Source organism: Fundulus heteroclitus, unplaced genomic scaffold (genome assembly GCF_011125445.2).
Source record: "Fundulus heteroclitus isolate FHET01 unplaced genomic scaffold, MU-UCD_Fhet_4.1 scaffold_53, whole genome shotgun sequence".
Lineage (NCBI taxonomy): Eukaryota > Metazoa > Chordata > Actinopteri > Cyprinodontiformes > Fundulidae > Fundulus > Fundulus heteroclitus.
In genome coordinates this window covers 1,336,131-1,360,176 of record NW_023396956.1, presented here as the reverse complement: position 1 = coordinate 1,360,176, position 24,046 = coordinate 1,336,131, and the positions used below count along the sequence as shown (strand labels likewise).

Genomic DNA, 24,046 nt, shown 5'->3' with positions numbered 1-24,046 from the left:
AGCGTCGCTCTTTGCTTCAGGAACCGAGTTCAGAGTAAAGGCAACGCACAGCCGGAGGCGTCAGACGTCAGAAACCAGAACCTGAGCCTGTTCTGTTCAGAACCGCTTCTGGTTCTGATGGTTCTGAGGTTCTGATGTTCTGCTCGTTAAGGCCTAACGAGCTGCGGCGGCGCTCCTGATGTGCGTTCCCCTTCCAGCTCCTCCTCGGCTGAAACGTCTTTAATAATAATTTAAATAATCTCTGGGTTTTATTTTGTGCAACAAGCCCAGCAGGCATGAAACTAACGAACTATCCGTGTCGATCAAAACAGCAACAGAACTTTGGAGCCATGGATTACGAGAGCCTCCAACAGGAGCTCACGCTGAAAGCGCCCCTGTGGAAGAAAGTGTCTCCCACAGAGAGCGACCAGGACTGCTCCACCACCGTAGTCTATAGGATGGACAAAGCCGGCGAGTGAAGCTCGCCGCCCGCCTGCTCCTCACACAAATATTTATATATATAACATGTCCAGGATTATTTATTGCTTGTGAAGCCGTTACTGTTTGGACGGGCCGGGGGAACTTTATTATTATTATTCTTTTATTTGGTTCATATTTGCTCTGAACTTTGATATCGGGTCACTTCTGTCTCAGAGATCTGATCTTCAGGCGCTGCTTCAGCGACACGTTACCCCCCCCCCCCCCATCCCCGGTTCTGCAGGGTCAGATTTTTATGTGTTTCTGTAAAACGGGTCGGCGTCTGAGGCTCCGCCTCCAGGAGGATAAAACAAAACAAGCAGCCAATGAGGAGAGAGAAAGGCGTCCAGGAAGATTTAAATCATATTTGCACAAAACGACGAGTGTTAGAAGGTCATGATGTCATGAAGCGTTAAAGTGACGCTGGGAAAGTTTTAGATGCAGAACTAAGAAAACTAAATCTTCCCTTTTTTAATTTAGTTTGCTGGAGAAAAGATTTTAAAACTATGAAATGCCAAAAATAAAACATCATGCAGTGTTAGTTTCTGAGAAGGTGCAGTTGTTGATCCAAAAGGTTCTGTTTGGGCCGTGGACCGCTGCAGGTCCTGGTCCGGTCCGGTTCTGGTCCGGTCCGGGTCAGCGCTCTTCAAAGCCGACGCTTTGGTGCAGAAGTTCTGATTTAAACGCCGTCGCCGACACTAACTGGGCTTTAAAGCTTAAGGGGAACCGCCGCCGTCCGGTCCTGGTTCTGGTCCGGTCCTGGTCCGGTCGGTCTGCGTTCCTTCAGTCAGTCAGAGGTTTTTCATCTACAGAGAAGTTTAACGTCTGCGTGTTCCAGGAACCGTTTTATGAAACTGAGTCTAACTGGTTGATGGAGGTAAATGTGATCCGTGTCCAGAACCCGCTCCGTAGAATAAACCCGGCTCTGGGCCCAGCGTGGTGCCGGAGACGGAGCCTGGGACGGGTCTGCAGGTTAGATTCTGCTCCAGCAGCTCCACCAACCAACCAACTCCACACATGGGGCCCCTGAGCCAGACCCTTGGCCCCAGATTGGTCCCCGGCGCCAACATTTAGGTTTAGTTATTTAAAATGAGGAAATTATCCTTTAGTTTCTAGACGGCTGTTTATGGAAAGGTGGCTCAATACACATAAAACCGCTTCATTTAAGTGTTTCTGCTTCATGGCGCTGATGGCGTTGGTGGAGCTGACGGCGTTCCAGGGAAGAACGGCCGGGTTCTCTAGCGTCTCATTAGTTCATGCATGCTGGTGTCGGTCTGCACCAAACAGCCTGAGGCCGCTTTAAACACTGACAGGAGGGATTCGCACCAACACAGCATGACCACATATTAATTTCCCATGATCCTCCACCAGGATCAGCGCTAACTGACCAAAGCTCGGCATCAAGTACAGGAGCGAGCCGCGAGAAAAGGAGGAGCTGCTGCTGTTTTCTTCATCCTCTGGGTTTTTATTCTCCTTTTTCCTGGTTTGATTCCTGCAGCGTTGTCAGTATTATCTGAGCCGTTCTGAATGTACGCAGCAGCTGCTGTAAATAGTTTTATTATTTTGGGCGCGTGAGGCGACGCCTTCAGGCTCCTGTAGGGACCGCAGCGGCTGGGACCAGCCGGGTCCTGCAGGTTCTGCTGGTTTTAGCTGATTAAAGGATTAAAGCTCAGAGTGGAGCAAAAATCTCATGTAAAAAAAAAAAAAAGTTCATTTTCTGTCATATTGTTCTCTTTGATTTTATTTTTGTCTGTTCTTCTTTAGGTGGAATAATTCAAAAGCCTCGGCTGCATTAATGCCCTTTTAGACTTATTTCCTGTTACAGATTTGGCTTTTTAGGATAACATCTGCCGGCATCAGCAGGCGGTTTATAAATCAACGTTTTAGCATCTCAGTCCCATCGTCTAGGAGACTTCTTCTCTATATTTTAAGTTTAAATTATATTTATCCACTGTTTACAAATGAAATTATGTAAGAATAAAATAGAAATGACAGTGGGGACTGGATGGCAGATGGAAACAGATTCAAAGTGAAAATATAAAAAAGAAGCATAAAATGCTGTGCTGTAGGGGCAAAATTACAACATCAGAAAAACCAATTAGTTTTAAAAAGTGGCAGCCACAGATTTAAATAATGTGCAAAACAAGTTTGTATATTTCTGTATAAAGAGACAACAACACTACAAGATGCAGTTCAGAGGAAAAGAGCTTTAGAAAAACTAAACTGTCCGTCTGACAGTCGGCTCAGACGTTAATAAAATGCAGGGTGTTGTTTCTGAGAGAGAAGCACAAATTTAGTCTCTTTTATTTTTTAGGTGGAGCTTTAAAACGGTGCCAAAATTAACATTTAAAGATGTTTCCCCTGTTTGTGGCAGCTAATTAAATTAAATCACCAGTTAACTGAACAGAAACAGATTGAGCTGTTTTCTGAACCGTCAGGTGAGCTTCCTGCAGTTTAACTGTTTGGCCTTTATGTGCTGAGACGAGGCTTTTGGTCCAGTATCGCAACAGGAAATACATTTTTAACCTTTTACAATAATCCTGGTACAAAGAAGCAGCTCCAAGAAAAAAAAGTAAGGAGGATATTTGTGTTCCTTCCTACCGTCGAGCTGACGCTTCAGTTCCTCCTGGTTTGGGTCAAAAACCACAAATAAATGAAATAATGTCGCGCTGGAATGTAAATTAGCTCCGTAGATTAGTTTACATGACTTCTCTCACTTCCCAAACTTCTGACAATATAAAGTGTGATGCAACATAATATCATCAACTTAGAAATGAATTTTAAGGAGATTGTGAAAGGTTTATTATATATAAGATAATAAGGGCTCCAGGGGTTGATCCCTGAGGAACGCCCTGTCTGCAGAGTCTGCTGCGATTAAAAGCCTTAAAGAGAGCCAATAAACGGATGACTTTCTTGGAAGGAAATTAGATGTTTAATTTCCAACTCTTTGTGTTTTTGGGATTAAATCTGAGGGGCAGTGATGTCACACTGGCTGCGTCTCCTTCCAGCCAATCAGCGATGAGGATCTCACTGATCGTCTCTTAATACCCAACATGTGATTTTAAACGCATGAAATTAATGACAGCGGGGCTTTTGAATCTTCTACTGATTGTTTCCCATTAAAATCATCTTTTTTTTTGTTTCTGCTCGTGTTATTTTATGGTTTCATTTGTTTCTCTGAATTCTCGTCCTTTTTTTCTTGCATGCTCAGTTTTGTAAAGACTGTTAAACGTCTTTGAAACCTTTCATGCATTTCTTTTGTTTTATGTTGATTCTTGTGCTGAACGTCTTTTTTTTTTCTTTGTAAAATGAAAACTACAGAGACAACTTAAATAAAATAAAATAAAGATCACTACCCCTACAGGCTGGGCTGGAAGTGTGAGGTTCTCTAAGGTTGTGGATTGGGTCGAACTTAACGAGCAAAGCTTTGCTGATCGTTGGGATGAAATAAATGTGAAACAAAGTCAAAACCTCACATTTCCAAGTTCACATCATTGTTTTATGTTTGTGATTCTGTGTGAAAAGTCTCCATCAGTCCATGAACTCTCCTGTCTGCTGGTTGAAGCTTCGCTCATCTCTGGCAGACATGACGGTGAAAGTTCATTTTCTTTTTCTTGTTTTTGCCATTTTTGTCTCATGTATGAAATAAAATAAAGCACTTATCCATCAGCTTCCTCTTTTGTTCATTACGAGCAACCTGCAGACTCAGCTGGGCTATAAACCGTCATCCAGAAAGGGGGGGGGGGGTCTCTGCCGGGTTTTAGTGAGGGCCTCAGGGTTTCAATAGTTCTCTGTGATCGTGGTGAGGGGCCCCTCGTCCTGCTAGGAGCCCCGCCACAGCTGACCATTTCCACAGGGGCCAATTTTAATTAGCTGTAATTGGTCATTTGCTGACATGAAATGGTAAAGAAACACAAGCTTGTTACCATGGTAACCCAACAATGGTGGTTATTACATGGGGGAGTGGTGGCCTAGTGGTTAGAGCACAGAGCTTTGGTCCCAGAGGTTCTGAGTTCAACTCCCACAAGCTGCCATTCTGGGTCCCTGAGTGGCTGACCTTTAACCCCTGATTGCTCCCCAGGCGCCACACAGTGGCAGCCCACTGCTCCCCAGGGTGATGGGTTAAGATGAAGAAGTGAATTTCTCCATTGTGAGATCAATAAAGTTAAATTATTATTATTGGCACTTTTAAAAAGCAAGTTAACCAATTCCTTTAATAATTTAAACAATTTAAAATTTACAATCCAGCTATAGGATTAATTCCGGCCAATCATCACCTCAGTTCTCACCCTCATTCGGGTGATCAAAACATTGTTCCTTTAAGCTAAGACAATAACGACCCTAACGACTCCTCGTTACAGAGGAGTGGACCAGTTTCTGTCCAATCTGCTGCCTTAATATCTTTAACGATCGCCCATTACTAAGGGGTGGTCCTGTTTCTGTTGAATCTGCATGTTATCTAAGCCATTACAGGCCTTTGTTAGGCAGTAGTATAAAGCTTGTTACTCCACATTACTCCAGACTTTTTTCCTGGAGAGGAAGCGAAACGTCTTCAACTACGGAAAACAAGTCCAGTTGCTTTGTTTTTTTTTTTGGAATAAACAATTTAAAATTCCTTTGGTTAAATTCTGCTGAAACCGTCAGATCAGATATTCGTCTCCTTGTCCTCCAGAAAGACTTCAGATCTGTACAGTAGAACTTTATTTATAAAGCACTTTAAAAACAGCATAGAGAAACAGACCCTGATATCCTCCAGCAGCCTAAGCACCCCCCCCCCCCCACCAGACACACCTCGCTGATCTGTTACTTGAAGAAAACATCTTAATAATATGCTACAAGTTAAACATTTCCTTTTTAAAATTGTTTATATATATAATATGATCCGATATATTTACATATAAGCAACAGTGCTGATGAGGCGGCCTCTAGTACTTCCTGTCTCATTCACTAATGTCCGCCTCTCCCGGTCGTAGATTCGGCAGCAAAGGAAGAAAACAATTATCAGAGACAAAACACTAAATATACATATATTTATTACAATTAGAATTCCCAGGAGCTGCATACACACTTATTCTATCTGTATTGTTTTCTCACAAACAAAACGGATCCACATTCCAGGGTCAAATAAGGAATTGTCTTTTAATTAATTGACCAGGTGTTTCTAGGATTCTACCAAGATAAACATATAACAATAAAAAAAGCTTTTAAACCATAAACCTTCTTGAAGGTTACCCTCCATAAACCTCATGTGACTCTTACTGATTCGCCTGTTTGGGTGAATTTATAGCCTCGAGTGACCCTGCAGACTCCAGGACACACAGCTTAACTATAGTAGTTAGAACTTTTACTGCTAAAAGTAAAATACACCATTAATACAAAAACTGATTATATATTTCCATAACAGTGCCAATAGCCAATAATGCATCCATGCTCTCTAGCTGCCTTTCCATGCTGGAGGGGCTGGAGTCTAATTCCAGAGGTGATTGGTCGAGAGGCAGGAGACGCCCTGAATGGTCACCGGCAGCATGCAGATAAATAACCATGCAGATACAAACCTGAGGGATTTGAACCCAGGACCTTCCTGCTCCACTGATCCGGCTGCATAGATCTCAGAATGATTTTAACAGGATCACAGCTTTAACTCAGCAGCTGGGGTTCGGTTTGCACCACGTTTCTGCAGCAGCTGCTGTAAGCAGAGGAGCTGCAGCTGGAAGCCTGCAGGGACTCTGCAGCCGTAGACCTCCCTACAGACGCTGTGTCTCTGGTTCTGTCCTCAGGTGAAGTCTGTCATCAATCTGCTGTTTGCTGCCTACACCGGAGACGTCTCCGCCCTCAGGAGGTGAGCTGCAGCAGCTTTTTCCCCACAGAGTCCGTCCAACATGTGTTTAAATCAGAGTTTATGAAGAAAGGAGGCATGAGCGCGTTAACAGGGCAGCTCTGTGCGTCATTCAGCTCATATAGATAAAAGTAGGGAGAAAATCAGCTCCACGTCACATTCAGAGGCACAACTCTCCTTAATTTGGACTTTTTATTCTTTTTTCCAGTGATTGATTTTTGGTTTTAAAGCAAGACCCTTATGCAGGAGTTAGAATCAATTAAGAACCTTCTCTGGTCCAAACCCGCAGGCTCAGATGTAGACGTACGTCCCTCAGATATTTATCTTTGTTCCTCCTCAGTGGCGCTGTTGGGCCTGCTGGGCAGAACCGCTGCAGTCCATTTAAACCGGCGGTTTCTTGGTGCTGACCCGACTTTCCATGGTCCTTCCAGAACCAGTTTGGTTCTGTGTTTGGGTCGTTTTCCTGGTGCTTGAATACCCAGATGGGTCCAAAGTTCAGCCAACTGACCCAAACTAGCCACTTGAATTAGGAAGAACGCAGCATCGGACCTCTCTGACCCGGTAGAAGGATCCAGGTCCACTGCTGGTGTCGGAACCCCTAACTGGGTCCAGGTTAGCATCTGGTTGATCTTTGATGCTAGCAGATGCTGATCTTCTGCTGAGGAACCAGTTGGACCTCCAGTGGAGCTGAACTGTGGACACTGAGCAGTCCAGAACCGGGACTTGTGATGTTTGGACCTAAGTCGATAATAAATTGTAAAAATCTGCGTGTTCAGGTTTGCTCTGTCGTCCATGGACATGGAGCAGAGGGACTACGACTCCAGGACGGCGCTCCATGTGGCCGCAGCTGAAGGTGAGCTGAGACCAGAACCGGTCCAGTCATGATTTAACAGAACCAGACAGTTTGTGTTCCTCTGCCTGCTTCCAGGACACCTGGAGGTGGTGCGCTTCCTGCTGGAGGCCTGCAAGGTGAACCCAGTACCTAAGGACAGGTGAGTCCGAGCTGCCAGCTGTGGATCTTCTGGAAGATCTCCTGTTTGGTTGACCACCTTGTCTCCTCTGCTCAGATGGGGGAACAAGCCGCTGGACGAAGCCGTGCAGTTCGGCCACCATGACGTGGTGGCGGTTCTGCAGCGGTACCAGGAGAAGTACACGCCGCCCGACGGTTCTGATGACAAGACGAGCGGCGAGAAGAACCTGGACAGCCTCCTGTAGACCGGCTGTCCTCCAGGCTTCTGCAGGGGACCTGTGGTCCTCTGTGAAGACCTTCAGCACTCAGGCTTCTGTGATGAGTTAGATAGTAGCTCTGCTTTGTGTTTCAGCATTTATCCCCGTGTGACGTGTGTGAGCAGCTTAGCTGAGCAGCGATGCAGCATCAGTATATTCACACCGCTATCAGCTCCAGCTGGGAGCCAGACCAAGTTAACGTTCCGTTTAGGTTCTGTTGTTTCACTAGCTGTCCTTCCCCCTGACCGGACCTTTGCGTTTGTGAGCCGTGTTCAGTTTTGGTGTGAATTGTTGCAGCAATCTCTGCAGCTGCTGTTCTCTGACGGTCGCTGCGCCGGCGTCAGACCAAGATTGTACCCCGAATGTAATTTACGCCGGCGGCGTCGTTTCAGAGACTTCACAGAGTATGAAAGCTGTCCAGAGACTGATGCTTGTGTAATTTATTACATTTACAGTAAAGTTGTTTTTCTTTCTGGTTGCACTGGGACTCTTTTTTTTTTTTTTTTTGTCTGAAGGTAAACCTCTACCTGAAATCAGGAAGCAGATTACAGAGGAGGCGGTTTGTGTCGGCTCAACCAAACTATTCCCACAGCGATGCACGGTGGTGGCGGCGTCATGCTGAGGGATTCCTTTTATTAGACAAACCCTAAATGAAGCTTTAAAGTTTTAAAGAACACCTTTTTCACTCGTCCAGGTATAGAGGAACAAACGGCAAACGCTCAGATTTTACTGGGAAACAGACAGATTCACAGAAGAAGAAGACAGCTGCAGGTTTGTGACGCCGAGGCTGAAACCCCAGAAGAAGAGAGGCCAGATGACAGAAATAACCAACAGTTTGTTTAAAACCATCGCTGAGGTCTCGGGTTTGTTGGTAAAAATGATGCGGGAGGCAGAGCAGCTGGTTTCCATGGGGACCGCAGCATCATTTAAATCACAGGAGAGACGAGCAGGAAGTTAAACCTAAAACAACGTAATTTATTTAAAAAAATATCTTAAACCAAGAGTCTGCACAGGTTCAAGAGAATCATAATTTTTAGTTTCTACAGAAATCTGCCAGAGGCAAAATCTCCTGGGAGCAAATGAGAGAGTGGGCGTGTCTCCCTGCACTCTGATTGGACAGAAAACAGGAAGTCCTGTAGCAGCGAGAGACAGAAACGCCTCCGACTGGATGGAGAAGAAGCTGTGAAATCAGAAGGTTTCTGGATATTTTCCACATCCTCCTGCTAATCAGAATATTCTGGGGGGGGGGGGGATAAAAACCCAACAGCACCTCTCAGTCTGAAACATTTATTTACATCGTTTCCACATGGAGGACCATGATAAACACATACATGAGTCCTTTTATAAAAGATATGAAGTAGTTCTGGGTCACTGGGTCAGTGATCCGTGTTCCTGGAAGGTGAAGACAGAATCAGCGACTCTTTCCTGAGGCAGCGTCTGGAGATGTGACCATTCTGGGAAGTCCAGTAAGTCCGTCAGAAATTCATCCAACTTCTGGGACGAGTCGGTCTGCTACAGAACAAAAAACATTTTATTTTAAATTAGCTGCAGAAACCCACACAGTAGCTTAACCAACACATTTCTCTGTTTGGTTTATTAAATCTGCTTCTAACCCACATTAATGTCCATATCAATGTCCATCAGCGGCGAGTCTCTGGGTGGAGACGGAGGAGGCGTCGGGTTGCTGTTGAAGACATTTATTCTCTTATTATTCTGATCAAACCTTTATTCCTGCCGGTTTAACGGGTTCTCACTGATGAGAGAAACCCATCAGGACATGTTGAAGGTCTACAGAAGATTTACTAAAACTCACTGATTAGAACATAGCAGCAGATCTGTTAGTTCAGCAGAAACTTACACGGAGAAAACAGCCAGCATCCTGTGGACGTACTCCGTTATGTTCTTGTTGGTTGAAGAAGGTCCTGCACAGAGACAGCTGGTTACTGGACCCAGAAAACGGTTCTGATCGGCCCTAACTGGGTCAACATGGACACAGCGCCACCTGGAGGGACCTTCCACAGTTTTCAGATTTTAAATCTATACGAGGTCCTGAAAGTATGAAATGTAAACTTTTAGTATTCCCACCCATCTGATGGAAGGAGGTCCGGCCTAAACCTAAACCCAGCAGGTCCATCAGAACCTGGTCTGATTCTAAAGAAACTCGCCTGTTTTCTTTGGTTTTTAATTCAGGAGCATCAGACCAGTCGTGTTTTTCTCTTAGTTTCTGCTTTCATTGCTTTATTTTATCCTGTAAACCTGTTTTTCTACAGGATACGTTTATCCTTTATTGCTCATTTTAGCTGTGAAAGCGTTTGGTGACTGTAAATAAAGACTGAATGATCAGATATATAATATATATATATATATATATATTATATGTGTGTGCGTGTGTGTGTGCTTATTTATTTTTTATTTAAGAAAACGTTAAAAAATCTACACTGAATATCCCAGGATGACGGCAGAGAAAAGGTGTTTTCAGACATGCATCTCGCTTCCTGTCTGTCTCTCATCATTCAGTCTTTATTTATATATATATATATATATATATATAGTAAAAAAATTATTAAAACAATAAAATAATTTTTTTTTAACCTAGAATCAGATCTGTGTCCAATCTGCAGCACAGACCAAAGTGAAGAGGTGTGAATACTTTCTGCTGGCGCTGCACGTTGACCTCGCTGTGCTGTGAGCGTGACACAACGACCAAACATGTCAGAACCGCCTCGTGAGACACGAGCGGCGCTCGGCGAGGCCCGGTACCTGAGAACTTGTAGTAGCGTGCGAAGGCCGATTCTTTGGGGATGTCGGGGTAGAGATAGACGAGCGGGTTGGTGGAGCTGCGGCCCGGGGTGGTCAGGGTGTAGTGGTTGATGGCGTCGGCCAGAGACAGCACAGACAGCTCCTTCTTGGTGTAGGGCTCCACGGCGTGGATGTGTTTCTCTGCAGAGAGACAGCAGAACGTTGAGGAGAACATCTCTGGTTCTTGACGGGTTCCTCCTGTGGAGGTGGGCCTCTGTAATGCCTTCGATGAGCAGAAACAAACCTCCATTGGAATGGTCGACCCAGCTGAAGGTGATGGCGCCGTCTCGGATGCTCTCACTGAATCGGATCAGAAACGTCCCGGCTGGTTTATTCAGCAACAAGGAGCTGGTTCTCTGCTTGCTCACGAACCCCATGATGTAGCTAAAGACACACAGATCCAGAAGAGGTGAAGAAAACCGGGAAGCCCAGTGGTGCCGAGCAGCCCGGTTCTGAGGCGTCTTACCCGTCCTGCCAAAGATCGGCCAGGTGCTTCTTGATCAGATCCAGGATTCCGTCGATCCACATCCAGACGCTTTCGTCCTGGAGGATCAGGAAGAACGTCGGTTAGAATCCGTCCCAGACCAGCGGGGACGAAGCTGCGGCTCAAACGGGACCATCCAGGTTCTACGCCTGGTTCTGAAACCTTTACCGTCCAAAGAGCCGTTTTCACCCCAAACCAGCTAAATAAACCTGTTTAGAGACGCTAACGTTACGCAACCTTTATACATAATGACAACTTTTCTGTTTTCATAAATGTCTCTCAGGGGAAATTTGCTGTAATTTCCATTTATTTCTATTTCAATGTTTTATACTAAAGAAAAAACTACATTTCTGATAAAAGAGAATGGAAACATGTTCTTTCTGACGTAAAACACAATCTTTGGTTCAGATTTATTAATGAAATTACTGATTTATGCAGTAAATTAGGGCAGCAGCTGTTTGTTTTATTTTGCAGCCAGGACCAGCTTAATAAATTAACATGCCTCAACAAACAAGTGTTTTAACAAAACAAACATTTATTGCACATTTTAAATTGATATCTAATAATAATAATTTTGCTAATTGATTAATCTGTGGACTATTTCTTTTGATCATTGGATTAATAATTGGACAGAGAAGGGTGCTTTAAAGGAGACACCTAAGGAGTTCTGGACAGAGCAGATTTAGACAACGAAGGTTTTCTTCTTAGATGCAAAACGTTTGTATTTCTGTACAGTTTTGCCTTTAATTGCTGCTCTGAGCCGGCTGTTCTTTTAACACAAGACACGTTTATAGTCCCTATACACCAATGATTGATTGATCTCTAAATTAGTTATAGATTATTTCAATAATTGATTCATCATAATTAACTGGTTCAGCCCTGCATTAAATCCAGGTGTTTATTGGATGACACCTTTCTCTAAATGCACCTTAACGTGTTTTACAGCTGAGCCTTTGATAAAATCCCAAACTTTGTTTTTTGTGCATCTAAAACCAGTTCCTTGTAAAGCTGATGTGCTGTTTGAAGGACTACAGACCCCTGATCTACATTGTTAACGCAAACAAACAACTTTATGTGTAAATTTGTCTTTTAGACGAGGAATGTCGTCTTCTGAGATGCATGAATCTGCAGACCAGAACATGTCCTGAAACTCACCTTGGAGAACTTGGTCCAGTGCACCAGACCATCAGGATTATCTGTGATCAGAACAGAAAGACGTGAGAAAACCGACGTGTCAGCCTGGAAATCAGCTGGAGGCTAGTTAGCTTAGCATGGAGACTGAGCTTCAGATCTACATCTGTTTTCATTTGTCCTACGGTTCTAAACCAGATCAAACCGAGGCATGAATGATAATAAAACAGAACAAAACAATAAAAGGCAGAAATAAAATGTGTTACAAAGATTGAAATGACTAAAATAAAACAGAAGCACACGTAGAAACAGCAACAGAAGACACTTTCATCTTTAATGTCAGCTGCAGCCAGGACCAAAAAGGTCCGACCTCCTCTGAGCTCCAGCCCAACCTTGACTCTGCTAAATGAAAAATAAACCCGATGCAGATTGGACCGGAGCATTCCTGAGATAAAATGGAGCAGAATGCGCTGGTGTTGTTTCTTTGGCCTCAGCAGTTTATGCTGTTTCCTCTTTTATCTGGAGGTTTGCTTCTTTGTTCTGACCCACTTTGTTTTTGTTCAGGTAGTTTTTTTTTAAAATCAGTTTTATTTTTGCTTGTGTTTTTAGATTTCTCTTTGTTTTGCTTCCAGTTTGGTTCTGACGTGTTCTGTTTGCGCCGCCATGTTGATGCTCAGTACTTTTTGTATCAGATGTCTCTGGAGATGGCGGTTTCTGAGGACCTCTGACAGAACCTTGTGGGTCCAGCCTGACAGCAGGTTACAGGACCTGGTGCTCCTTGGTGTCTTCTGGTAGTTTTCCTGCTTCCTTCACTTGATTAAAGCTCCGGTTCCTCCTCATGTTCTGAGTCTGATGGTTTATTTATTGCTGGATGTTCTGTTACTGTTGATTGGTTCTGATTCGGTTCTATCAGGTTGTCTTCTGTCCATCTTCCAACTGAATCCCAACCTCACCATCCTTTCATGTGCCAAAGAGCAGCAGACAATTGGACCTGCAAGCAGTCTAAGGAAGAGGTTCTGGTAGACCCACCAACGATTTTGTCGTGAAGCATGGAGAGCTGGTCCGGATCAAGCGGCCGTTGGCCTACGGACAGGAACTGCCAGCTCAGAAGCGGCGCCAGCTGCTCCCAGGTGAGCGGAGGAGGATTGATGAACAGCGACAGGTTCTACAGGACAGAACAGAATAATCTCTTAACCCAGTTTGGTTCTGGAGAGGCTGGTTCTGTGTATTTATCCTGCTGAAGGCAGCTGTCCATACCATCGGTTCCCTGCTGGAGAGCATGTTGAACCACATGATGGAGGCCCAGGCGCTGGGGACCTGGTTGGAGCTGGAGACGACGACCACAGGCAGGGAGCTCGCCTGGTCGACACAAAAAACACAAAACAGTCCGTAAACGACCCGGTTCTGTTAAATCCAAGATTCTAACTCACATGTCAAACGTGTGAAACGTTTAAAATGTGGCAGCGGAGGAGTTGACTGTTGCTCACCTCAATGTCAAACTTCTCTCCAGCGTGATGCAGAACCGTCACAAAGCGTATGATGTGGAGCTCCTCGGTGACCGTCAGCGGACTCTGATTGGATAAAAGCCAAACATGTTTGGGTCTGAAAATAAAAACTCTAACACGGGACAGTTCAGAACTCCCAAAGGATCATTGATGTTATGTGGAGGACATGAATCTCCACGTCCACCAGCCTCCTGTAGGATGTTGTACCACTTCTTTACTTTTCTAATTCAATGATTTTAATAATAAATGGTAAGAAGATCCCAAAACTCATTTTCTCACATTATCAGAGTATCACATCAGACCAATGAAAACAAATTTTAATAGAACTTTCTATTACATTCCTGTTGTGGTCTTTACAATCATATAGACGAGTGCTGAGCTCACAGTTGTCCAGAAGAGTCACAGAGATGAATATGCATGCCTGCATATTCATGGAAAGTTGAGTGGAAGGAAAAAGTGTGGATAGGAAACAGGGATGAGCTCAGGGTTAAAAAAAAGCTCATGGAGTCATGGAGGCACCAGGCACAGACATGTACAGAAACTGGGCTACATCTGTCACATGAATGGAGCCCAGCCACTCCTGAACCAGAGACAACCTCCGAAGCATCTCACCCGAGCTAAGGTAAAAGAGGGCTGGATTGCTCCTCAGTGGTCCAGACCTATTTTTATATCAAAGAATATTTAGCATTTAATTTGGAAGTCCTTGAGTCTGGAGGAAGATTGTAACAGAACAGAAACCTGACATTCTCCTGCTGTAGGCCCAGAAATACCAAAATAGCCTAAATCCCACAGAAAACCTACAGGCTGTTGTCAAACGTAAGGTGAGAGACACCAGAACTAAAGACGCACATGACCTGTATCTTTGGTTCTGGTTAAATCTGCCAGGGCTTCCTGCTAGATCATCTCTGCTGTTTCAGCCTGAGACAAAACACAGTGCTGCCTCTGAATTGGCTCACCCGATGCCGGCCTTGAAGGCTGGTACCTCAATCTCTGCTGGATGTCATGTAAAAAAGATGCCCCGCTACCTAACCGCCCCATGACACCTGTGACCTGGAACAGCGCTCTACTGGACTGGCTGATAAACACACCATCTAAAACTATGGCTGGAGGGGTGGGGGGTGGGGTGGGTTTGACAGTCATATACCTACACATGAACATGGCGATAAATACACCCCTCTCTGACTCACTCCCTTTGCTGTGCCCGTTTGTTTTTACACTCCAGACATGTTATGCTTTATGATTTTGTCTGAATGTTGATATTTTGTGCTGAGGGTTTTTCTTGCATCCTCATTCTGTCCCTGTTAGACTTAGACTCAACTTTTTTCATCCTTTGGGATTGCTCCTTCAGGGAAATCCTGGTAACTCCTCTGCTGAGAGTCGGTGTGAGAAAATTAACCTTTTCTCCTCAACCATCCCAATGTATTGTTTGCTCTACTCTAATCATGAATCAAAAGTTGCTTTCCTGCTGCAGTGATGAAGCAGCCTGGGTTAACTGAGATAAACATGAACCTGGTAGCTGCTCTGACCGGAGACGACTGCAGGCAAGGAACAAAAAGAATCTGATTCAATAATGAATAAATGCAGTCTCTCACCTCACATGAGCCTTTAGTTCTGGCCTTTTTTTCCTTGAGTGACTGTAAAGAAAAAGGGATTACAAAAATATGTAATTTATTATAATCATTGACACAGAAACACCAGAATTAGAGCTTTTTCCCACCATGTGCTCAAACGCAGCCATCAGCGCTCCGTTGGGCGAGTCCACATCCAGAACCTTGCTGTCGTCACGCGTGAAGTCAAACAGACGAAATCTGAAAACAAGTGAAAATGAATGTTTATTTTCATCAGAAACATTTCTGTTATTACATGAGGGTATTTACTCATCTTACCCACTGACTGTCTTCACTTCCTCAACATCCCTTGATTAGACGAGAAAAAGGACATTTTATGGTAAAACAAGAGCTGCAACAGTTAAAATGTAGTTTTAAATGAAGATTGTTTGACTTACTTGTCAAACACAGGCTTGACTTTTAGCTGATCTTTAAAAGCAGGAAGGTTTGCTAAGAACCTGAGAGGCAAAGAGGAAAACATTTTACAGGCTGAGCTGGAAATAAAAACCACCTCAGGCTAAAAACTGTCCAACGCTGAATTTAAAAACGTTCCACAGATCAGTTTATGTATGGATTTTATTTTCTGCCAGTATCTCAGATGGAAAAAAAATTCAGTTAAAAAAAGAATTTACAAGTGATGAGGCGCAGCGCTGTTTTCAACGGGCAAACAGAAAAACAACTATTTCAGCCATAAAACACCATGAACACCCCAAACAAGCATGGTTCGAATGGCCTAGTCAAAGCCCAGACCTAAATTCAACTGAGAATCTGTGGCAAGTTTTAATATTGATGTTCACAGACGTTCTCCTTCCCCGCTTCATGCAGGGTCCAGATTTTTATTACTAAACGGTTCTTAAAACCATGTTTTTCCTCCTGCTTCACATTTAGGGTCTACTCTAAGTTACATTATTAAATCTGACAGGTTCAGGGGGTGTGAATACTTTTAGCATTAAGGTCCCTAAGGCTCGTTAGATCTCTAATTGAAGCGTTCCTTTAACGAGGGAAAGCTGCGTGGTTTCCCTCAGAGTTCAGCGCCACCTCACCTCACCGTCACCTTGAAGCGGACCCCGGTCTTCAGAATCAGAGGTCGGTGCAGCAGGTTCTGCATGACGGGCTGCTTCTCCACCACCAGAGCGCTGCACGGCACAAACACAGAACCCGTCAACACGTTCTGCACAGAACGCTGCTGTCCACAGAACGGAGCGCAGGACGAGTCTCACTTTGTGAGCAGATTCCTGATCAGGGTCCGGGTGAAACCGTCCATCTCCGCTATAGATGTGGAGAGGCCGGAGGAGTTGGTGTAGTTCTGGTCCTGCTCCTGCAGCTTCTGCAGCTGTTCTCGCACGGCGAGGAGAACGTCGGCGACAGCCGTGAACCTGCACGCAGAACGTGAGCAGAGCCAGGACGGAGGCAGAACATGAACCTTCTGCAGGACGGAGACGGCACCACGCGCTCACCACTTGTGGAGCAGCTCCAGGCTGGTGTCCTCTGGACCCCCGATGCAGGCCAGCTGCTGCCTGCGCTTCCACTCAGGAAGCTCCACGCCGGTGAGGGTGGTGATGATCTGAGACGCCTCGTTTAAAATGGTCACCAGCTGCTGCAGAACGATCTGTGGGACCAGAGGCAGAGAGCGAAGCCATGATGGAGAAGATCTCAGCGGTGAGAAGACTCTGCAGCCTGGTAGCAGGTCAGGCTTTCATGGTGTGGAGACCGTTTTCTAACAATAATGGAATTAAGATCGAACTTAATCTGTTTACAAAATGGTTGAAATGATGGAATAAATGAGTAGAAACAAATAGGTGAATGGAGAACCAGCCAACATGAAGGTTTCCATACATGCTTGGTCTGGTTGATGAAGATGGACCTCTTCTGACACTCCTGCTCCACCAGAGCTTGAGACTGGGCCAGTCCAACGTTCTGCTCCACTGGAGAAGAGAAGAAGAGAAAAGCTGCGGTCAGACGGCGCCTAACGCTCAGACCCTTCCTGCAGGTTCTCCAGGCAGACCTTTGCTCTGCCACGTCTTCTGGATGTAGTCCAGCTTTTCATTCAGACCCTCCAGCGTCTTCACCTCCTTCTTCAGCTCCTGCACCAGATTTCACAGATTAGGAAACGATTCGGTCACTTTTCTGTCAGCCCGTCTGAGAGAGCTTACCGAGATCTGCAGCTTCATCTGAGACACTTTGTTGTCCAGCTGGGTCCACTGGGAGGTCATGACAGGAGAGCTGCAGGTCTGCTGGGACAAAGCAGACACATTTAGTTTCCTCTGTCGGTTCACAGACGCTCGGCGGCAGCAGCTCGTCTCTCAGGCTCACCGGACTCTCTGCGACCGACGCCAGGATTTTCTTCTCCTCCTTCAGACATTCAGACAGAAGAGCCGCCAAGTTCATGGGCTGCTCCTGGAAGTTCTCCTGAAGACACAAAGTTACAAACTGAGAAGAACGCCTGAGACGCTGACAGATTGCTCTCGTGGCTGAGCTCCCTACCACCACAAAGTCCCTCATCCCTGAGAAGTTGGGCCCCGGCAGGATGATGTTCTCCTGGATGGAGCGGTTCCACTGCTCCTGCAGATGTTCCAGGAGGCCCTGGAAGCATGTTCTTGCTGCGTCCTCGACCACAGCTGCAGAACCCCTGAAAGCATCAGAAGCACATGTAACAGGTGGCACCAGTAGGCTGAGCCTCTATAAAAGGGGAAGCTAGTAGGGTGGTAGCCAGGAGTTCACTTCCTGTGTCTGGGACCAGGGGTGTGGTCGATCCATGCTGTTGGCTGGCTGGGCTAGGTTGGGAGGAAAATGGTTTTTAAGTTTATCTTTCTCAATATTTCAGCTTTTAACTTTCTGTTCTCTCTCTTTTATCTTCATAGTAGGTACACCTGGTCTGGCGTTCTGTTAACTGTGACATCATCCAGAGAAGACGGCTCACCCGCTACTACCATCTAACGTAGAACAGATTACTAGATCAATGTGTGCTTCTGTGCTTTTTTGTTTCTCTTGTTGTGTCTCTGTTCTGTCTTCTGTAACCCCAGTCGGTCGAGGCAGATGACCGTTCATACTGAGCCCGGTTCTGCCGGAGGTTTTTTTTCCCGTTAATGGGTGGTTTTTCTTCCCACTGTCGCTTCATGCTTGCTCAGTATGAGGGATTGCAGCAAAGCCATGTACAATGCAGACGACTCTTCCTGTGGCTCTACGGTTCCCCAGGAGTGACTGCTGCTTGTCGGGACTTTGATGCAATCAACTGGTTTCCTTATATAGGACATTTTTGACCAATCTGTATAATCTGACCCAATCTGTATAATATGATTGAACTTGACTTTGTAAAGTGCCTTGAGATGACATGTTTCATGAATTGGCGCTATATAAATAAAATTGAATTGAATTGAATTGAATTGAATATGTTTTTGCTGATTTGGTGTTTTTTATACAGGGCCTCATTATCAGTATTCCAGTGGTAGCGTTACCTGGGCGTGTGGTTTGATGCCACAGGTAGGCTTTTATATATGCTGTTTTAAGTGACGCAGGTAAGCAGTGTTTTAATGTGGTTAGACTGATTTGGTTAAAGTGTTTTAATGAGTATTTAGTAATTTTGTATTTTTGTTTTGACAGGGTTGTCACTGCTTCCTGCAGTTTGATTTATTTTTCTGTTAGTCTGCCTGGTTTGGATTGTTTTTCTTTTGAGTACTTGTGAGGGTGGACTAACAACTTTGCATTTATTTTGTTTTCTTTTCACTTCCTGTATGTTTATATTCCTGCTAAATTTTAGATATTGGCACCTGTATTTTTTTTATATACAATAAAGCTTGGTAAAATTAACGTTCTTTTGGTTATGTTTCCCTTTCGGTCACAGCAACCATAAGTCGGTGTCATGAAGCATTAAACTCCCATTTGCCCAAAGAAATGCACTCTAGGACCTGTAACACACAGGAGCTGCATTGGCTCTGTAGCTCATAGCAGAAAATGGAACCAGTGTGACATTGGAGAACCTATAGAAGAACATAAGCGTTCCTCTGCTGGGCTCTGATGATGAACGGAGAGCAAGGAGAACAGGATTTACTTTGGTGTTGAGCTTAAGCAGGAGAAGCTTCATTGAAACTCCTCCATGAGCCACAGGCTGGTGTTCTCATGGTTCCTGCTTCTGCTCGCAGCAGCTTCTCCTGCTGTCCTTAAAATCACTGTTTCTGTGCAGCAACATGCAGAGACAACGTGGAGAAACACAGAACCAGGAGAACGGAGGTCTATCATGGTGGCTGGACTTTATCATCAGCACCCAGAGTCCAGCTGTGTGTTCATTCAATCTGGGTCTAACACCAGCTGCTCTGGTTCTGTTCCTCTGAGGTTCTCTAGAGAACAACCAACACCATGGAGACCAAGGAACCCAGCAGACGGGTCAGGGAGGAGGTTCTGGTCCAGTTTCCAGCAGGTCAGGTTCTACAGAACCTCCCAGAGTTCTGATCATCATGTGGACCCGGAGGGAGGATGGACCACCTGCAGACCTACCAGGACATGGACGTCCACCTGGACTGACAGGCTGGACCAGGAGAGCATTGATCAGAGAAGCAGGAGGACCATGGTGGCTCTGGAGGAGCTGCAGAGACCCACAGCTCAGGTGGGAGGATGGATGGAGGTGAATCAGAACCATCCTGGAGGAGAACCGGTTAGAAGCTGCAGGAGACCTGAGACTGAGGTGGAGGTTCTCCTTCCAGCAGGAGAACCTCCCTGAACCTGCAGCCTGAGATATTATGGGATGGTTCAGATCAGAGCAGAGTCATGGGTCAGAACGGCCTAGTCAAAGTCCAGACTTGAATCCAAACCAGCAGCCAGAGGTGGTTCTAAAGAGTTCTGGCTCATTGGAGACAGATCCAAATCTAAATCCCCCTTTTCAGATTTTTTTATTTTATTTTATCTTTTGCAAAGACAATTATAAACTCCTTTAACGTTTCTTTACACTTTTATTCACCACTTTGTGATCATGAAGGGTTCGTGGGCTGCAGGGTGCTCAGCCATCTGGTCCAGTGCGCCCCCTGGTGGCGCCGTGGTTCAGCTGCTTTAGGGATCTACTGGATCAGAAGAGTTCTGGGCGGATCTGACAGGAACATCTCAGAACTTCAGCCGCTCGTTTCAGTGAAGCTCACATGTAGATTCATCTCAGAGCCTTAAGTTCTTGTGATTCTGATGATTCTGGAGAATCTAAACCCAAAATTTAGAGCACCAGATAAATTGGAATATTGCATCACATTAATTAAAAACTAACATTTTAAAGAGAAACTTCAGGTTTTTGTAAAAATTGGTTAATTTCTCTGCTCTCAGAACCGGGTCTGGGCTCCTTTTGCATGAATTCCTGCATCAATGCGGCGCGGCATGGAGGAGAGACGCCTGCGGTTCTGCCTTTAGGTCGGTTCTGGTGTCTTTCCTCTTCTTCATGACAATAGATCCTTCACAAGGTTCTGGTCCGGACAGATTGCTGGACAGTCAAGCACAGAACCCCTGTGGTCATTGGACCAGCTTCTGGTACCTTCAGCAGTATGGGTCGGTACCAAATCCTGCAGGAAAATGAAATCACCCTCCTCAGAACGCCTGGCAGCAGAGGGAGGCGTGAGGAGCTCTAACTGACTTTGGACTTGATCAAACCCGGTGGACCAGAACCAGCAGCACCACACATCATTAACCACTGTGACGGCTTCTGGACTTCTCCACTCCTCCCAGACTCTGGGACCAAATGAAATGCAGAATTTACTTTTATTTTTTTTTTGAAAAGTGACACTAAAGGCTGCAGGACGCCGGACCTCCAGGGTTGGAGTTTGAGACCACCGATCTCTGCATATTATATTTAACTTTTTCACAATATTCTTGTTTTTCTGAGACCCTGAATTTTGGGTTTTATTCTCTAGAAATGAAATATTTTGCTCTGTGTGACGGATCCATGAAATATTTGACTTTCACTTTCTGAAATGAGTAAACATTGAGATTTTTTACGATATTCAGGTTTTCTGTCATGCGGCTGTATAACGAGGTTAGAAGCTGTGATAAAAGCTGCTGGAGGTTGATGGAAACGTGGCGGCCAGAAATAAACCGGTGGATCCGGTCCTCATTCCATCTGAGGGTTGTTCATTTTAAACACGCCGACACAATGAAAAAGCCCTGAGTCATCATATTTCTGGTTAAATGTGTTTCTATGGAAATGAAACAGCTGTTCTCAGCAGAGCCAATCAGAAGCAGCCTCTCTTACCAGTCCTGGCTCTCGATCCAGTGGCACAGCCAGTGTCGGATCTCCGTGGGGAAGCGTCCCTCATACAGCCGCCTCACCTGGCTCTGCAGCGCAGACTCCAGCTTCAGCAGCTCCTGCCACTGCGCCATCTGCAGAGATCCCACAAGAAAACACATTTAAACCCGACCAGCTCTGAGTTCAGCCCAGCTTTGACGGCTTTGGTTCAGCTAAGGGGAGACGTGCTCCGCCTGCAGCCATATTCTTAAATATTTTAAACACGTAGAAACGTTTAAAGGGTTTGATGCTCAACGTTTAAGAGAAGGACTATAGAACAAATGTAAAAGTACAAACAGGAGTAAAATTTCCTCCTGTGTTCTTAGTTTAGGTTGCTGAGCAGTTTATAGCGTGACTCATGTATCCATTCGTGGAAGTAAAAACTGAGCTCTGCACGTACCTGTCAGGTATGTGGGAGCCTTAAGACCACTTTCTCTCACTCTGCTACTTTCTCCTACTGCTCTACTCTCCAATTTAAACTTATTTGTTGTAATTAAACTTAATGTTCTCTGTTTTTTCTCTTTATAGAAGCTACATCTGGCCTGGCGTTCTGTTTAGCTGTGATAACGTCCCGTTCCTCTCCTACACCGTTATCAACTGAGATTTTACTACAACTGTGTTAACTTTAATCCTCTAGACCTGAAAACTGGCTCAGAGGTTTTACCGTCTAACATAGAAAGTACTCCTGGGTCAGTGTGAGCTTCTGTGCTTTCTGTGTCTCTGCTCTGTCTTCTCTAACATAGAAAGTACTCCTGGGTCAATGTGAGCTTCTGAGCTTTCTGTGTCTCTGCTCTGTCTTCTCTAACATAGAAAGTACTCCTGGGTCAATGTGAGCTTCTGTGCTTTCTGTGTCTCTGCTCTGTCTTCTCTAACATAGAAAGTACTCCTGGGTCAATGTGAGCTTCTGTGCTTTCTGTGTCTCTGCTCTGTCTTCTCTACCATAGAAAGTACTCCTGGGTCAATGTGAGCTTCTGTGCTTTCTGTGTCTCTGCTCTGTCTTCTCTAAGCCCCAGTGGGTGGAGGCAGATGAGCGTTCACACTGAGCCTGGTTCTGGTTCTGCTGGAGGTTCTCCTCCCTGTTAAAGGGGAGTTTTCCTCTCCACTGTCGCTTCATGCATGCTCAGTATGAGGGATTGCTGCAAAGCCATCAACAATGCAGACGACTATTTTCCTTCCTCAGGTTTCTCTCGTTGTCTGACCAATCGCTTTCATTCGTCTCCCCTTATAAACAGGACTCGTTCCCTTCCTGTGATCCACATCTAATGCGCTCCTAATGAGTGAACTAGAGGTAATATGTGTCATACGGACGTCTACCTGTACTGACCTGTGAACTAGAAGAGTCAGAGCTCACCTGTAATATAAACATGTTTTTAATCCATTTATCATTTAAATGTATGTAAATATAAGTATGATTAAAAAGGAAGAGCACCCAAATAAAATAACATTTTAGATGCAGCTCACTGGAAGGTGGTGCTGTACTGTGAACAGGCCTGAGGACCCACATGTGATCCTCCAGAGCCACCATGTTGGTGATCCCTGTTTTAGATACGCTAATCTGTTGATAACTGGAAATGACATGTTAGTAACGACATTTAGCTGCAAAATAAAGTTCCATATAGTTTTATAGCCATAGCAAAAGGTTTAGGAACGACTCCTGCTCCCTCATCCATGGATAGTGTTGCACCTATAATCATGCAGTGCTGAGGCTGCATCTCTGCGCTGGAGCAGATCAGCTGTAGAATAAAAACTCCAAGACTGTAGGATCCATCAAGCTGACTCTGAGGTCACACCACCGTGGGCTCTGGTCCATATGTAGGGAATGTCCAGTCACTAGTTCATTCTTAATTAATCAATTAATTACTTAATTAAGCCATTATCTACTATTGAGGAGTTTGTTGTTTTTGCTCTGGCTCGGTTTTTTTTTTTTTACCTGCACATGGGGTTGCCACGTGTTTACGTGCGTAAATACGCGCAGGTGGGAGGGTGGGGTGGCACAGATGTAACTCTAAAGGGAAGGGTGGCCCAGAAACAAAGCATCGGTAAATCTGAGGGCTCCCAGCGGGAGGACCGGAGGACGCGGCGGGAGGACCGGAGGACGCGGCGGGAGGACCGGGCACCTGTACGGGACCCTGGGGGTGAACGTTTGCTCCTAATGACGCCGGCCGGTAAACTTCCTAAAGTGTGAGCCGCGGCAGCGAGAGTTGTCTCCATTGTGTTTAGGGTCAAAATCAGCAGGCTAAACAAAGTAATGCAGGACTAGAAATGCTGACATAGAATCTCACATGGAAGCTTTAACTAAGGGGCCCTTCAGGATCATGAGCGAGGGGCCAGCAGCTGGAACAGCTGGAGTCCACCATGCGGACAGTTATGGTCAAATCCATGTTTTCAATCAGACAATTCAGGATAAACTAAACTTAAAACAGTCCGAGTTTGGATAAACAAAACGAAACTAAACGTCTTGTCTGCAGAGAAGTTTTATTTTAATAAGACTAATAGCCTCTTACCTTGTGGCTGCAACCTTTTATTAATAATAGGCTCCAAAGAAGAGAAATGAGAGCAGGAAGCAGGAGAGACTTCAGCTAAATGGAGGGAGCAGGAGGAGGGGGGGGGGGCATCTTTTATTCTGCGGTAACTCCCTTTTTTTCCATCTGATTCACGGGAAATGTCTCAGCCGATGAGTCAAGCTCACCAGCTGATCTCTTTCACCATTTCCGCCTTCAGCAGGCAGAGCTTTTCACATTAAAAGCT

The 24,046-nt window shown here is 45.2% G+C and overlaps 2 protein-coding genes across 6 annotated transcripts in view; one reads left to right on the top strand and one right to left on the bottom strand.

Moving 5' to 3' along the window:
* glsb (glutaminase b) overlaps positions 1 to 8,000 on the top strand; it is a 33,099-nt gene extending 25,099 nt beyond the window's left edge. For 3 of the 4 annotated variants that reach the window (XM_036132603.1, XM_036132605.1, XM_036132606.1), the window contains 4 exons: positions 6,234 to 6,295; positions 7,069 to 7,145; positions 7,221 to 7,284; positions 7,360 to 8,000. In XM_036132603.1, the coding sequence (XP_035988496.1) occupies positions 6,234 to 6,295; positions 7,069 to 7,145; positions 7,221 to 7,284; positions 7,360 to 7,507 (351 nt within the window). In that variant the 3' untranslated portion in view covers positions 7,508 to 8,000. Of the gene's footprint in view, positions 1 to 311; positions 4,126 to 6,233; positions 6,296 to 7,068; positions 7,146 to 7,220; positions 7,285 to 7,359 lie in introns of those variants that run through there. The other variant, XM_036132604.1, reaches the window with a different exon arrangement.
* A 790-nt stretch (positions 8,001 to 8,790) lies between these two features.
* LOC105916522 (signal transducer and activator of transcription 1) lies at positions 8,791 to 23,982 on the bottom strand. 2 transcript variants are annotated; one of them, XM_036132602.1, is made up of 24 exons: positions 23,803 to 23,982; positions 21,266 to 21,393; positions 17,530 to 17,674; positions 17,359 to 17,454; positions 17,199 to 17,276; positions 17,051 to 17,129; positions 16,882 to 16,970; positions 16,503 to 16,654; positions 16,266 to 16,421; positions 16,089 to 16,181; positions 15,444 to 15,503; positions 15,325 to 15,354; positions 15,156 to 15,246; positions 15,031 to 15,072; positions 13,421 to 13,504; positions 13,191 to 13,292; positions 12,963 to 13,098; positions 11,958 to 11,998; positions 10,785 to 10,861; positions 10,563 to 10,702; positions 10,280 to 10,459; positions 9,378 to 9,441; positions 9,137 to 9,203; positions 8,791 to 9,028 (listed from the first exon to the last, which is right to left on the bottom strand). In XM_036132602.1, exons 2-24 carry the CDS (start codon positions 21,391 to 21,393, stop codon positions 8,888 to 8,890), a joined length of 2,271 nt encoding a protein of 756 aa, XP_035988495.1. In that variant the 5' UTR covers positions 23,803 to 23,982; the 3' UTR covers positions 8,791 to 8,887. The 2 variants fall into 2 exon arrangements, with proteins under 2 accessions (XP_035988495.1, XP_021165429.2); XM_021309754.2 differs by having other exon boundaries at positions 8,791 to 9,031; positions 23,803 to 23,981.
* Between the last annotated feature and the right edge of the window lie 64 nt (positions 23,983 to 24,046).